Below are 14195 nucleotides of genomic sequence, written 5' to 3'. Positions count from 1 at the left end.
CAAAGCAGCAAGGCTGCCGTGGGCAGGATGTTGTTGCCAGAGAGAAGATGTAGACTCAGAACAGAAGATGCTGACAGCAACAATGTTCCTACACTACCCATGGGGCTGGTGTGGCAGGACAAGGTGCATGTATGGTGACAGCAAACGTGCCCGGCCGACTCAGTGCAGCCCTCACCTTGGCACCCGCAGAGGAATGAGTTATGCTCTTAAACATCTCAATCATTGTTCTCTGTTTTAACACTTTGGTCTTTTTCTTGGGAACCAGGCTATAGGTTCCCATTCTCCGTTTTTTCTTTCGAGATACTGCAGCAGCTGGAAAAAAAAAAAATAAGTAAAGCCAAAGTTGGTTCAGGAGTGAAAAGAAAGGATTGAGAGTAGAGGCTGTAGTGAGGGAAACTATTTAAGGACATGATCTGAGAAAAAAGGCTTCCCTTTCCAACTAATTTATTTACAATTCAGCCAAAAGGTGACACATACATACGTGCAAACACACAAAGAGCTTTTTGCCAATGCTGCAAAAATCGCCCAAATTCTGAGTACCCCCTCTATGTTTCCTCTGGTCCCTGTATCACCACACGTAGCCTCAAATCCTTAAATTAGCCTGTGTTTGGCAGCACTGCTAATGCCACAGGAGGCTGAATAGAATCCAGCTTGCTCAAATAGATACTGCAAGGTTAATAATACCGACTTACAATAAAGGCATCATATAATAACTAAAGAACAAACAGAGAAAAGGTACTTTAAGTAAGGAGCTGTTTGCCATTTAACCTCATTTCACACCTGCTACGGAAGCTTGCTTGATTCCTTTCACCACTTTGATTGGGTCTTAATTTGTTGAGTCTCCCTCCTGGCCTTCTAATCAAACCAGTCCTCACACCTCAGTGCCTGCTGCTGCCTTTGGTGCACACACATCAGAAGTGTGCTTAGTGCAGGCTTTGAACAACAGCATGCAGCAGGAAACAGCCAGCTCCAGCACCAGCAGCTGTACAGGCTGCTCCTTGAAAGCATCTCTTCACGTCTCGCTATGACAAAGTTTCATCAAATATCTAGAGTCCCCTCAAAAACTTTCTGCCAAGCCAAATCATTTTATTTACACAACTGTGGCTCACAGTAAGCAGCATCTGTCAAAACAAGATCTACGGCAACAGCCCTACTGATGCTGCCAGACAAGGAAATCCTAAAGCAGATTCCTCTGCAAGGTGCTGCACTTAGGTTGGGGCAACCCTGAACGTGAGTATGGACTGGGAGGAGAACTGACTGAGAGCAGCCCTGTGGTGAAGGTCCTGCGGGTCCTGGCAGACAAAAAACTGGACGTGGGCAGCAGTGCATGCTTGCAGCCTGGAAGGCTGACTGCATCCTGAGCTGCACCAACAGAGGGGAAGATTTAAGATCCCTTCCAACCCAACCATGCTGTGATACTACAATTCTCTGTGGAAAAACTAGTACCCAGGGGGTCAGTCCTTGCCAAGCTGCCTCAGCCCACGGACCCTGACACACACACGTTTGGGAGCTGGGTGCTACTAAGGATTTTAGCTCTGTCCTCTTACCCGTCTGCGACTTGGAGGTGGCCACATAGCTCTGGTTCTGAGGTAGTGACTGGTGAAGGCCCGGGAGAGAGGGCAACGGCAACGGCTTCCCAAACTCCAGGATGTTTTTGTTGCCTTCCTCTTTAGATTCTTTTTGATCTCTGCTGTCTCTCCCATCTTTGGGGTCTTTACTTGCATGCTGGAAAACAAAATGAAGTTAAATTGAGCCTCTGAATTCAAAGAGATCACTAAAATAAATTTAATTCCTTTCTGCCAAATAGAATCACTTGCATGTGAAGGTAGGAACAGATGCTCAAAGGAAAAGCACTCTGCCCCTTCTCTATAGCAAACAATGTTTCTTTGCCTGAAGACTACAAATAGACCCAGCCTGCTGCTGGTCACTTGATGAGAAGGAGAAAACCTGCACACAGAGCAGGGATAGCAGAGCTCTGCAAAGTGCATGCAGATATTGAAAAGCATCAGACACTACTTACACAGACATTAGGTTGGCTCTCAAGAAGATGAACAAAGCCAACAAATACACCTATTCATTGGAACACATCTGGACTGCAGCTGTCACCTGCCAGCAGACAAGGAACAGAGCACAGAGGACTCCGAGGGGTGGGCAGCAGTGGGAAGGGATCCTTCCTTCTGGCCCCCTAAGGACTCAGCAAAGCTCGTGCTCTCCCACCTGCTAGCCCAGCTCACAGCCAAGGAAGGTATCTGCCTGACACTGCAGGTTCACCTCCAGCACTGCCACTGTCCTAGCAAGATGTGGCAAAGCTCACTCTAGATTAGCTAGCTCAGGTGATGAACCCCTGCTGAAAAGCTGATAAGGCTCAAGAGAATTTTAGGGTTACTTTGGTGCTCTGTGCCTGCAGACGGGCTCCCAGGCTCCAACACAGCTTACACACACTCTGATGTGAGCACACCTCACCCTGCACCTTCAGTCATGCAACGACTGCTGCAGCTACACATGCACTGCTGTGCTGTCACAGCAGAGATTGGGTAAATGGTGCCACTCCAATCTGCCATTTGACACTGCGTGTGCCTTCTTCTGTGTTTAACACAAGGCCTAGCCCCATCCATGCCTCTCCATACACCTGTCCATCGACTGGCAAGCAGGTTTGGAAGAGATGCTCCAGAAATCCAAGAGCACTGGTAGTGGATTACAAGCTCTGCAGTGGCAGTGTGCTGCTCCACCACTTCTTATGGGATGTTTGAAGCAACAGCTGAAATACCAAAACAGAAAAAGGGATGCAGGCAAAAGGAAGGAAGAAAAAAAGCAGCAAAAAATCAAGATACTCTTTAAAGTCTGGGTTCACATGGGCACTGTTAGACGCTGCTTTCAAGTGATACGTGACCTTGTGAACAAATGGGGAAGCGACTGATTCTCCTAATTACAGCTCTGCCATGTGCACATTGCTGGCAGAAAGCGAGGGGTTGGTCACGGCCAGAAAAGCCATAATGATAATCCAAAATGACCTGCATAAAGAGGCCAGCACATTTCCAATGATTCCCACATCAAGCCCATATCTTCTGGCTGAATTAGCACATCTCTTCCTACAAGGCATCTAGTTGTGGATTAATGATGTCAAAGATGACAAATCTACCATACCCTTTGATATGTTGTTCCAACGCTTAATTGCTCTCGCTGTCAGATAATTAAATGCATTACTCTTTTCCCACTAAACTAAAAAACCCTGTATCATCAGAAACTCTCATTCCCAGTACTTACAGACTGTGCTTAAGTAAAAGTTTTAAAAACTTTCTGTTCGATAAGCTTAATAGAATGAGCAAACTAAGTGCCTGTAGGATCATCTTCTGGACATGGGGTCACTCCTGAGTCTGCTCCAGTTGTTCTCCCACTTAGAACAAGTACGTCAGGAGCAGCATGCCAATAATAGCTTCAACAATACTATTTATACCTCTTCATAGTTCACAGATATAAAGCTTAACTCTCGGATACAGGATTATTCTGAGAATTCCCAGGTCTCCTGGGACATCCACTGCTTTCTGGATTTAACTCAAAATTAAGAAGATGAGCACAGGAGAAGCAGATCTGATGCAGAGCTGCCTGCAGCTGAACAAGTGTACATAAATAAGGGCTTTGTTCTTTACATGCAGGTTCTTGCAAGTAGTCTCAGATAAAGTTTGCTGTTATGCGGAGCCATATGGAACAATACTAAGGAACAGGAATTTCTGCAGAGACACAACCAGATCTCCCAGGAAGCCTAATGGCATTCATGGAGGCATTCAAGGCCAGGCTGGATGTGGCTCTGAGCAGCCTGGGCTGCTGGTTGGCGACCTGCACATAGCAGGGGATTGGAACTGGATGAGCATTGTGCTCCTTTGCAACCCAGGCCATTCTATGATAATGGCACAGAAAGCTGAACAGACCACCAGCAGAACATATTACATACAAGTTTCATGTCTATAGAAATCGAACGTTAGATCTGAGGATTGGGACTAAAAATATCAGCAGAGATCTGGAAGCACTTCTCTGCTTTCCCACCATCCTTCTTCATTCCCCATGAGCTGAAACAAGTTATATCTTCGCTGTTCTCATTAAATTTTAACCTTCTATCAAGAGTATTATGAGTCCTTAGCGCCTTCAACTTTATTCTTTTCCAGTTCCTAAGGTCTCCGAATTCTGTTGGTTCCTCAGCCCCAGTCTGTATGTTGGTCCCTCCTGGTCCCTCACACTGAGCTCCTGCACTGCTCTCCTGCTCCATCAGTTCCAGATTTAAGCGCTCCCAGAAAAGAGGTTTTGCTAATCTAGCTCACTGCTCTGCTGGGAAATCTCTTCTTCTTTCAAATCCCATCAGGCTGGTGAAGAGCTGGCTCAGGCACATGCACAGATGTCCCACAGTCCTCATCCCCAGGTTACATCCAACTGGCCCCTCCCAGCAGAGGACAGCAGGCAGCTGCAACTACAAGGGGAAGGCAAAGGGAGGAGCGAGCATCTGGGACTGGGTAGATGGATACAGAGCTCTTGGGAGCACTGCAGACTCCTATCAAAGCAAACCAGAAACAAAATATTACAGAACAATGAAGCTCACAGGGTGTGCCTGCAAGCCCCCAGCACAACCAGAGGGCATCTCCAAGTGCAGAACTCCAGTGAGTTTAGTGCTGGAGAGAAAGCTGTTGAAGGCAAACGTCAGACAGAAGGTTTCCCTGCAGAACGGAGGTCCTGGCAGCCACTGCTCTGCCTTGCTCTGTATGAGCCCGGAGCTGGCACGACCCAGTACCACCTCCATGGCCTGCTACCTGATCACATCTGACTGCATTTAGTGCTTCTATCACCTGCTGCTGCTTTCCATGTTCATGATTGATGGGTTCCCCTCACCCCCCCTGCTCCTTATGCAAGCAGGCCGCAAGACAACTCCTGCAGCCCAGCAGTCACCCAAGCCAACCTCTGACTCTTGCCTTCCAGCTCCCTTGTCCTTCCCCAGGTTGGCAGAGGAGGTGAGAGGCATACAGTGCACAAACAAAGGGGCTGCCAACAGCAGGCACCACAATAAACCCCACAGAGCTCATCAGCAATTTGCTGTGACAAATTCTATCGCATTCCTGCTTCGATTCCTGAAGATCCAGGCTCCTCTCTGTTTTGGGTGGAAAATGCAACACCGCAGCTTGCACCAGAAGCAAGCACGCCAGGAAGGCAACGCCTGGCTTTCCAGGAGGTAACCTGCTGAGATCCCACCATGGGTGCCACTCTTCCACATGCAGTTTCAGCTAAATAAACTGCTGCACTCAGAAACTGCATCATCTGCTTTCACTTAAACCAAACAATGCAAGGGAACAGGAGTGCCTTCATGCAACACCTACATGGGCTCCACTGCAAGCAACAACATTCCAGGCAAGAAGCATGATTACTGACACTAAATTCACCCCACTGCTCTGCCTGATACCTGGGACGTTTGTTTTGTTTTTTTTTTTCCAATCATACATAGGTTTTTAACAGTCCATCAAGTTCTGTTTTCAGCTGCATGTCACAGTCTAGAGGACAGTGAGGAGAACCCCATGCAAAGACAGCTCCAGGCCCAGTTTGGGACCTTGTGGTCCCAAGGTTGCCTGAGCCACCATCAACCAAAAAACAATCAAAAACGATCGCAGACAAACTGCATTACTAACGGCTTTGGTTTTGCAGCTTCTCACGTGGTGTCAGCCAATGTTATGTGACAGGTTGTGAAGTTCCTGCCTTGTGCTGGGCATTGCAAGGAATGGGCAAGAAATCGAAAGCATCTACTGAAAGGCTTAGGGCAGTGTCCAGAGACATCTGTGTATGGAAATGGAAAAAACTGAACCACAAATACGTTCAATGCATTCATGCTCCTTAGATTGGCACAAGACAACATCATTTTATGTGTTTAAGAAAATCATATCCACATACTTACTACACTGTAATGGGATCAACTCTGTTTCTATTACTGGCACAGAAATCCCCTACAGCAGCAGGGAGAAGTTACTAAAAATGGCAAAGACAGACTATCCCACTATTTTTTCCCAGAAGCAAAGATAAAGAACAAATAAACCTTACTAATTAAACGCCGTGAAGGTTCGGCAGACTGCGCAGTGTTCTTCCCACAGCCCCACAATTAAGAGCTCTTTCATTACCAAAGCAGATGAGCTGGCAAGAAGAAGAGTGATGCTGGAAGCACAGCCATGTGCTGAGCAAAGGCTCCAGTGTGCTGCTTCCCAGCAGAGCTGCTGCTCGCACAGCACTCCCAGCATCAGCTCCAGCTCGGCCATGTCAGCCATCTTACCTTCCTTATTCTCAGGATTTTTATCTCAGCACAGCACGAGCTTGCAAATGATGCCCAACAGCCAGAGGAGTAACCCAAAGCACCGCCGCAGCAAGGCTGATGTCCATCTGCAGCTGGCTGGGAGTGCTAACAGGCTGTGTACCTCTGGACATGGCAAAGTGTGAATGTGCCAGAGGCTCCAACAACTGGGCAATGATACTTAAGCAAGAAATGGCAGTCTGCTATGAAAACCAGATCCCAAGCAGATCTCGCTGCCTGTATGAGCCACGGCAGCACAGCTCTCCATCACTTCTGCTGTTGTTGCAGAGTTACAGTTCAGTACAGAATCTTAAGCAGCTCCCTGGGGACCCTCACCATGGTCTTGGCGAGGCTGTGTGATGAGTCCAGCTCCACAAGTGACCCATTGCTAAGGCCCATCAGCAGGCTACCAGAAGCTTGGCCCTGTTTGGATGACTGCAACGGCACCAATGTGTGTGCGGTCACAAACCCACCTCAAATGGAAGACATCCTATGTCAATGGCCTCCTAAGGCTAAGGGAGGGTACCCACACAGGATATTTAACCATGGCACACACACAGACCTCACACTTCCAGACCACATGTGCATCCCTGAGCATCCCTCTGGAGTTGGTCTTCAAAGGGTGCACCTTGTAGGGTCAGAAGAGCCAACAGCAGCTCTCCAAATCAGACGGAAAGCTCTTTCACTCTTCTTTTGATGATTTTTTCCACCCAGGAGACAACACCCCCATCACTACTCCCAACAGAATTTGCCCTTTGAGGTGGTTTTTTTTTTGCATATTGCAGGGTTTCATCTCACTGAGCAGCCCCAGAATGCTGCAAACCACCAACAGCCACCTGCCTGGCCCTGAGAAGTGGTGAGGCCATGAGGAGCTCCTGCAGTGCAGCCCACATCACTGCTGGGCACTGACACAGAACATCATGTTTTACAGCAACAGGAACACCTGTCTGCACACAGAAAGCAAGCAGTTCCTGGTGCTGGGACCAGGCATTCAGCAGCAGACAGCAAAAATAAATACCAACATAAGCAAAGGAGTTCTGTTCTCCTCCTTGCTCCTCCTTCCTGCCCAGGCTTTATCCTTCCCAGTTAAAGGGTTCCCATATTTTGGGCTCACATTGTGAAACAGGATGAGATATTAACTCCCCTGCAGAGAGTTCAGTGCCTCTGACTTCATTTCTCTACACAGCACAAAACTGCCACCAGAAACACAGCTCCAGTTACAGCCTCGTGGTCACCACAGAATGACTGGAACCAACCTGGGAGTCCCAGCTCAAGGGATAACTGTGGGACACTTTCACCTCCAAGCTCCTCCTTCCTTTCCAGACACATCTCAGAGAGGTTAAACATAGAAATGGGGGTTTCTGAGCAAGAGGGGCCCTCTCAAAGCTCAAAACACACACACACAACTTCCCTCTTGGTCTGCTGTCTCATCCTGCAAACCTTTGTCTTCTCAACAGTTATAAACAGATTAAGAAAGAATGGAAGAAATTCTTCCAAAGGTGCCGAGTCTGTGCTACTGCACCAACAGAAGGGGAGCAAAACCAATGCTGTCGAAACTCTTCCGAGATCTCTGTTCAAAAACCAACTTAACATGCAACAATATCAATTAAAATTGTCACCTGTTTAAGATTCAGCTTCGATCCCAATTCAGGAAGCAATTCCTAAACAGAGAAAAAGCTGGTTACATATGTGAGAAAATCATTTCCTTCCTTTCAGGCACCAATGTGCACGTAGAGAAAAGGCTACTGAGGTCCCCTGACAACTGTAAGATTGAAGAAAACAATTTTTTTTTGCCCCAGCAGGTTTCTGCAGGAGCTGAGGAATGAAAGGTAATGCACTGCAGGCAACAAAATACCTTCCTTCCCCGCTTCCTTCTCTTAGCATATGCGTGCAAGAGGATTCTACCAAGAGAAGAGCAATGCTCTGAAAAATTGATGATGAAAACCCATGTGTCCAGTCACACCAAATTGTGGGTGATTTCCACAATTCCTAAAATACATCCACCTGCTCCCATAGTGCTTTCAAAGGGGAAAAGGCACGACTGCATGTGCTGTGCTGAGGAGCCTCTTGTAAGCTGCTCAACAAAGAAATAATCAGGACAGAAAAATGGCAAGTAGCAAAGACTTTGCTCCTCAAATGAAAACAGCATGTAAATTCGAAAGACAATGGGGAAAAATAGGTAGTAATTATCTGGAAGGCTGAACAAAACAGCTGCTTTATTGTCTTGCAGAAATGAGATCAAATCTTGGGGACTGTGGGCTCGCATTCAGATGCAAAGCCCCCGAGCAGGAAATGTGTGAACAGCCTCTTCCTACCACCTCGTGAATTTTGTTCCTCTCACCATTTCAACCCAAGGAAAAGGGCTGCACTGCAGAGGAAGAGTGGCCAAACAACTGCAGGCTTTGCCTTTTGAATCCACTGCTGTCGCACGAGTGAAGGGTGATCGGCAGTGCAATTACAACACTCCATAACGTGGCAATGCAAACACTCCAGCGTCGCAAGCAGCTTTCTAGAGACAAGCCCAAAAGCCCAACGGGGTGTATAAAAAATCCTTCTGATGTATCATCAAATATGAATGATGAAAACACTCCTTCCTAACCTAGCAGCTGTTTTTTAGAAGGGAATTGCCTCTTTCAATTGCTCAGCCCCAAGGGGGTCTCTCGCTGTCAAATTCCACCAGGGTCGGGGTTTGCCCTGCCTAATTTAAGTGCACTGCAGGCTGCTGGAGGAAAGCTGCAAGGTTTCAGCTGCAAAGCCTTGTTTGGGTAAGAAAGCCCTCCATGAGACTTCCATCAGGCTGCCTGCGCTGCATCTGGGCCTCCCCAGCTGTCAGCCAAAAAAACTCAGCAGGGGGGCGAGAGCCAGAGAATTCAAATGCAATCAGGGGAAGGCAGAGGGGAAATCGGTGGTTTGGGAGAATGGTTGGGAAATCGTGGCCCCTGTGGTTTCTGCCCTGCTCTGCAGGCTGCACGCCACAAGGTTTGCAGGCTCCATGTGTTTGGACTCCCACCTGCTTCCGGAGTCACAGGTGCTGCAGCACCAAGGGCACCTTTCCCCATCTGTGGCTGGCTAGGTGCCACCAATCATTTCTCTTTTTTTTTTCCCCTTCCCCTGCTCCAGACCACAGCGATTCGCAGCTTTGAGACCTTTACATCCTACTGCTGCCGTGCTGCAACATGTAGGTGACATCTGAGGATCATCTGGCATTTGCTTGTTCACAAAATGTTGGTAGCTAGCAGCAATCCACTACGCCAGCACTTACAGAGCTGCAGCAGCTTCCCATTTATTTCTGGGTGTCACTCACAGTGCCAAGCAGGGCTCGCAGCAGCCTGTGTACCTCAACCTGGGTACAGGATGGTCCCTCTCCATCATTAGACGCGGCACGACGGAAGGATCTAGCTCATCAGAGCTAAATATAAAGTGTCACAGGGTTGGAGATCAAGTGCTCGTGGTGCAGATCTGACTGTTCCCAGTATCTAATTCCCCATCTTTGGCAAAAGAACCAAAACTTGGTCCATGTTTATGACAAAGAAAGGCCCATTTCTGCTCACTCCCACTATATCTTGGGGTCACACGATGACTCCAAATCTCCTTTTACTTCCTACACAAAAAAATAGATCTCTCTTTTATTAAGTGATGGTAAATCCACACCCAAGGATTCTGTAGTAAAGATTTCTGAACAAGCTGCATTAGTTAGGCAGCACGTACAGAGTAAGAAACCATCATCTGGTTTAATGACATGGCAATGCAATCAAGTTGCCTAACTTATCAGCTTCTTGACAGCTTTCAAGCTTAGGAGAAGCCTCCAGTTAACACACTGTGCTTAATTTCCTTTGGGTCAAACTTATAAGAAATCTAATTTGTTTCATAAGCAGCTCTGGATTTCAACAGACAGCTGATGAGCAATACAGCCAAGAGAGAAAGGCCATTTAGAGTCTGATAGATCTGCCAGAGGAGGCAATTGATCAATTACATATTTAGAAACACACAGGGGAAGAGAGCTGATTGTGGCCACGTGACTGTTTGAACACCTCTGTCTCTCTGTAAGAAGAGAAAAACATCAGAAAAGAAAAAAGAATAAAAACCAGCCTGCTTAGTGGGACGTCACTGAAATATATCCATCCCCGTGCAACAAAGCGTCCCTCCCATACACCCAGAGAAAGCCAAGACCTAGCATGGGTCCATTGTACATTACCAGGCTAGGGGTGGGTTTAGGCATTGTCTTCCGTGCTCTGTGGACCTTGACTTCAGCATTAGCAGCAGTGGCTTTTTTAGCATCCATGTCCTTACTGCCCTCCCCGAGCTTGGTTGGCATCGTGGCTTGCATCTGAGAAAAGGTGCCCACAGTTCTCCCTTTGCTTGCTCCTCCTGGAAGGGTTTTTGCAGCATGGCCAGTGAGAGAAGCAAAGGTGCTGGTAGTCCTTAGAGGTTGCTCCTGCGCCATCTGCTTGGTTAGAATATATCCATTGCTCCCTGTTAGAGAAGTCTGTGTGAAGTCATTAGCTTTCATATGGTTTTGCTTCCCAGTCTCACCATCTCGTTCAGAAATGCCATTTTCTGCTATCCTATTTAATTTAGTACTAGAGTCCTGCTGGCTCACTTTCGTGTTGTCCTGAGTGTTTTTTGCTGGGTTTGGGTGGCTCCCAGCCTCGCCGTGCTCACAGGAACCGTTGGTTTCACCATCTACAGCCATTTTTGGTTCCCCGACTTGCTTTTCTGTAGCACTTTCATCCGCAGCCATGGCATTGAACCCTGGAGAAAGAGGGAGGAGAAAGGGAAGGGAGGAGAAAGAAAAGGGTCACAGGCGTCATTAAAACACGCAGTGGCTAACAACCACTAAATGTCTCCCCCAAAGAAGCTCTCCCTACGTATTTCCACTTGGGCTGCCAACACACCTACCTGACTGGCTTGGCCGGATCCTGGCATGGCAAAAACTGGGGCAGCTCAGCTGAAAGCACTGCACTCATTCTGACTCGCCTCAGCTGCAGATGCGGCCATTTATTCCCCAACGATGGATATTTCAAGGTAAATATTATCTTTAGCTTTACCAATAACTACATTTATAGGACCATATGTCAACACTCCGCACATCAAACAAAACACTGCCCAATCTCGCACTCGGATCTCTGGCAGAGCTCTTCACAGTGCCATGGGAGAGCTGCAGGAGGGCTGGATGGGTGAGCTGCTGTGGCACAGCCTGGAGCCTGCAGGTGGTAACCCTGCAAGGAATAAGCTCTGTAGGCAGCACTGCTCAGTGAAGATCACTCTTCCAGCAGGAAGCAGCAGCACGGGAGCAGGATTCGCGGTGTCATTTCAGAGGTAACAGCCAGAGTAAACACGAGGGTGAAGCAGGCTAAGTGCAGTTCCAGACTAAAACAATTACATGGTTAAAGCACAGTGAGATCTCTGCAGACCTAAAGCTCACTCGCAGATAACACAGGAGCGTCCATGCAAAGACTTTTTTTTCTCCTTTCCAAATATTTCCAAGCTCCCCTGCCAGTACTTTCATCCCACAGATATCTCAGACCTGAGCTGACAGAATCCAAGTATGAACACCGTGTACTTGCAGAAAGTCCCGACACGACAAACCAGCAGCTCCCCAGGCAACCAGGGCTGATAACAATTCACTGGCACGTTCAGTAAAATGAGTAAATCAACCTGCTGTTAAGGATTCTGTGTATTGTTTTCCTTCCAGAGGCCAGACAGTTATGAAAAGCATCGTAAGTACCATCAAAAGCTCTGTCCGAGCAGACTGGAGGAGCAGGTAGGACTGATTTACAGCCAACTGAAGTTATTTTAGCCTACAGTAGAGCCCAGAATTCAAAGCAGAAAACAGCTGTGCAAGCCAGAGCAGCGTGCTGGTATCAGCACCTTGCTTCACACCGCTCATGGGGACTGATATCCTGCAGACCTCTGCTGACCTGGCGAAAACCTTCTGCAAAGCTCCCAGCCCAATGCCCACCTCCCCTGGGTGCTGCCAGGCAGAGCTGGGGGGGCAGGGGCACCACGCAGGCAGAAGCTCCCCAAACACCATTCAAAGTCAGCATCCCCCGTGCTGCTTCCTAGGCCACTTTCTGTGTGCTGAAAGCTCTGACAAGGTGCACGTGGGTTGGACTGGGGTTGAGAGGACTCATGACAGGGCAAACATAAAATTGCTCCTAGGTGAGACATCTTGGGCAGGGGGAGCAAAGCGCTGCGCACTGCGCTTTTTCAACCTTTGTTTCTCTCATTCTTCACTGAGTGTCCTTAGAAGACCACATCAGTGCCATTTAAAGGGTTCTTTCAGCAAACTCAGCACCAGAAGGAAAGCAAAGGTGGGCTCCCTACCCGCAGCTGCAGGCTCTCAGTGCCCAGCAGCAGGCACCTGGCAGGGTGAAGCCTACAGAACTTGTTGTCTGCAGTGCTGTGCACTTCCACCAACAGCAAACAGCTTCTGTGGCTGAATATTAGATAAACCAAATCAACTGAGAGCAAGAATTGCTCTGCCTGCCAGGAAGGCAACCAAACCAAGGTAAATGAGAGCACTGCCCTAAGGGGAAGGAATAACTGCATTGGCAGTTTATGCACCACACTTTATGAACGATCCATGAGGTTGAAATAGATGTAATTCAACATATGTTTACATTTTTGCTGAACAGGGACCTGTAGAAAGCGATGGGAACATGATCCAAAGAGAGCAGGAGCTCGCAGTGGATAAATGCTTAATAAAAGCCTGCAGAAGCTCTTCAACAGCACCAGCTAAAGAAATGCTCATTCCTTACATTTCACCTTTTCTTTACTTTCCAAAAAAAGTTTTTTTTATTGCAAACCTGTTGAAATCTGGACTAACAATAGACCTCGTGACAATGAGTTCCATGGGTCAGTCAATAAGTTCCTCTTGAAAGCCCAGCTCAACGGGAGGCTTTTCTGCTCATGCTGGAAACACCAGGGAATAAAAACCCAAAACTGATTATTTCTCTGAAACTTTACAACATTCATTCCTTCTAAACACCAAAACCACGCTTTGTCTGTATTCATTTCTCTCCCTCTTTGTCCTTTAACTCAAAAAAAAACTACAGATAAAAAGCCTATTTCTATGGGTGCGCAACCTCAATTACTAGAAGCATCCTGGTACCTCCAGCATTGTCTTATGCATCCTCTATGTCACATATAGCAGGAGAAGCCTGTCACATTGTTCACAACGCTGCCTGCAACCCGATCCAAGCATACACAGCTAATTGTAAAGCAGCAACAGGAAACTCCTTACTCAGAGATGGTGAGGCCCTGGAAGTGCTGCCCAGAGCTGCGGGTGCCATCCCTGGAGGTCCCTGTGGCCATGGATGGCTGCTGGGCAGCCTGAGCTGGGGGGCAGCCCATGACAGGGGGTGGATCTCGACTACCTTTAGGGTCCCATCCAACCCAACCATTCTGTGATTCTACGAGTCCAACACAACCACAGGCCAACCTGTTCTGCTGCTCATTCACATAGCAAGGAATCTGAAGCTGCTACCAAGTTGAAACAGTCTTCAGTGTGTGTCTTTTAGGAGCGGGATAACAGCCCTGCAATTCCACAAGCAAAGAACAATCAGCAGTGTATCTAAACCAGTGCTCTGCATTAAGGGCTCACTGTGAGCAACAAAGGGTTTGCAGCCTTATACCTCTCCAAACGCCCACACGGACCCTCTGCAGCAGCTTCAGTCTTAAGCTTCCTTCTCAATATCGAACACAGTTACTCAAAATTAAATTAAAACTCTGATGAAGAGAATGGAAGATTGAGAAAGGAGGGGAGGAGCTGAGCCACAGAGCGCCTTGAGCACAGTGCAATGGATGCTCCAACAGCACGTTGCTGTTGGGACCCACCAGCTTTCCACCTGCAGGCAGACAGGGGTTTGGCCCAAGGCTT

At 47.8% G+C, this 14195-nt stretch overlaps 1 protein-coding gene across 18 annotated transcripts in view; it reads right to left on the bottom strand.

Annotated features, from left to right (window-relative positions):
- Nucleotides 1-14195, bottom strand: part of EHMT1 (euchromatic histone lysine methyltransferase 1) — a 96704-nt gene that overhangs the window by 37416 nt on the left and 45093 nt on the right. For 15 of the 18 annotated variants that reach the window (XM_085239603.1, XM_085239598.1, XM_019621380.3 and 12 more), the window contains 4 exons: nucleotides 10509-11065; nucleotides 7933-7974; nucleotides 1548-1725; nucleotides 176-312 (listed from right to left, as the gene is read on the bottom strand). In XM_085239603.1, the coding sequence (XP_085095729.1) occupies nucleotides 176-312; nucleotides 1548-1725; nucleotides 7933-7974; nucleotides 10509-11065 (914 nt within the window). The remainder of the gene's footprint in view (nucleotides 1-175; nucleotides 313-1547; nucleotides 1726-7932; nucleotides 7975-10508; nucleotides 11066-14195) is intronic. The other 3 variants (XM_085239597.1, XM_031556148.2, XM_031556151.2) reach the window with 1 other exon arrangement.

This window comes from Meleagris gallopavo, chromosome 19 (assembly GCF_905368555.1).
Source record: "Meleagris gallopavo chromosome 19, MGAL_WU_HG_1.1, whole genome shotgun sequence".
Taxonomy (NCBI): Eukaryota; Metazoa; Chordata; class Aves; order Galliformes; family Phasianidae; genus Meleagris; species Meleagris gallopavo.
This window is presented reverse-complemented; position numbering and strand designations above follow the sequence as displayed.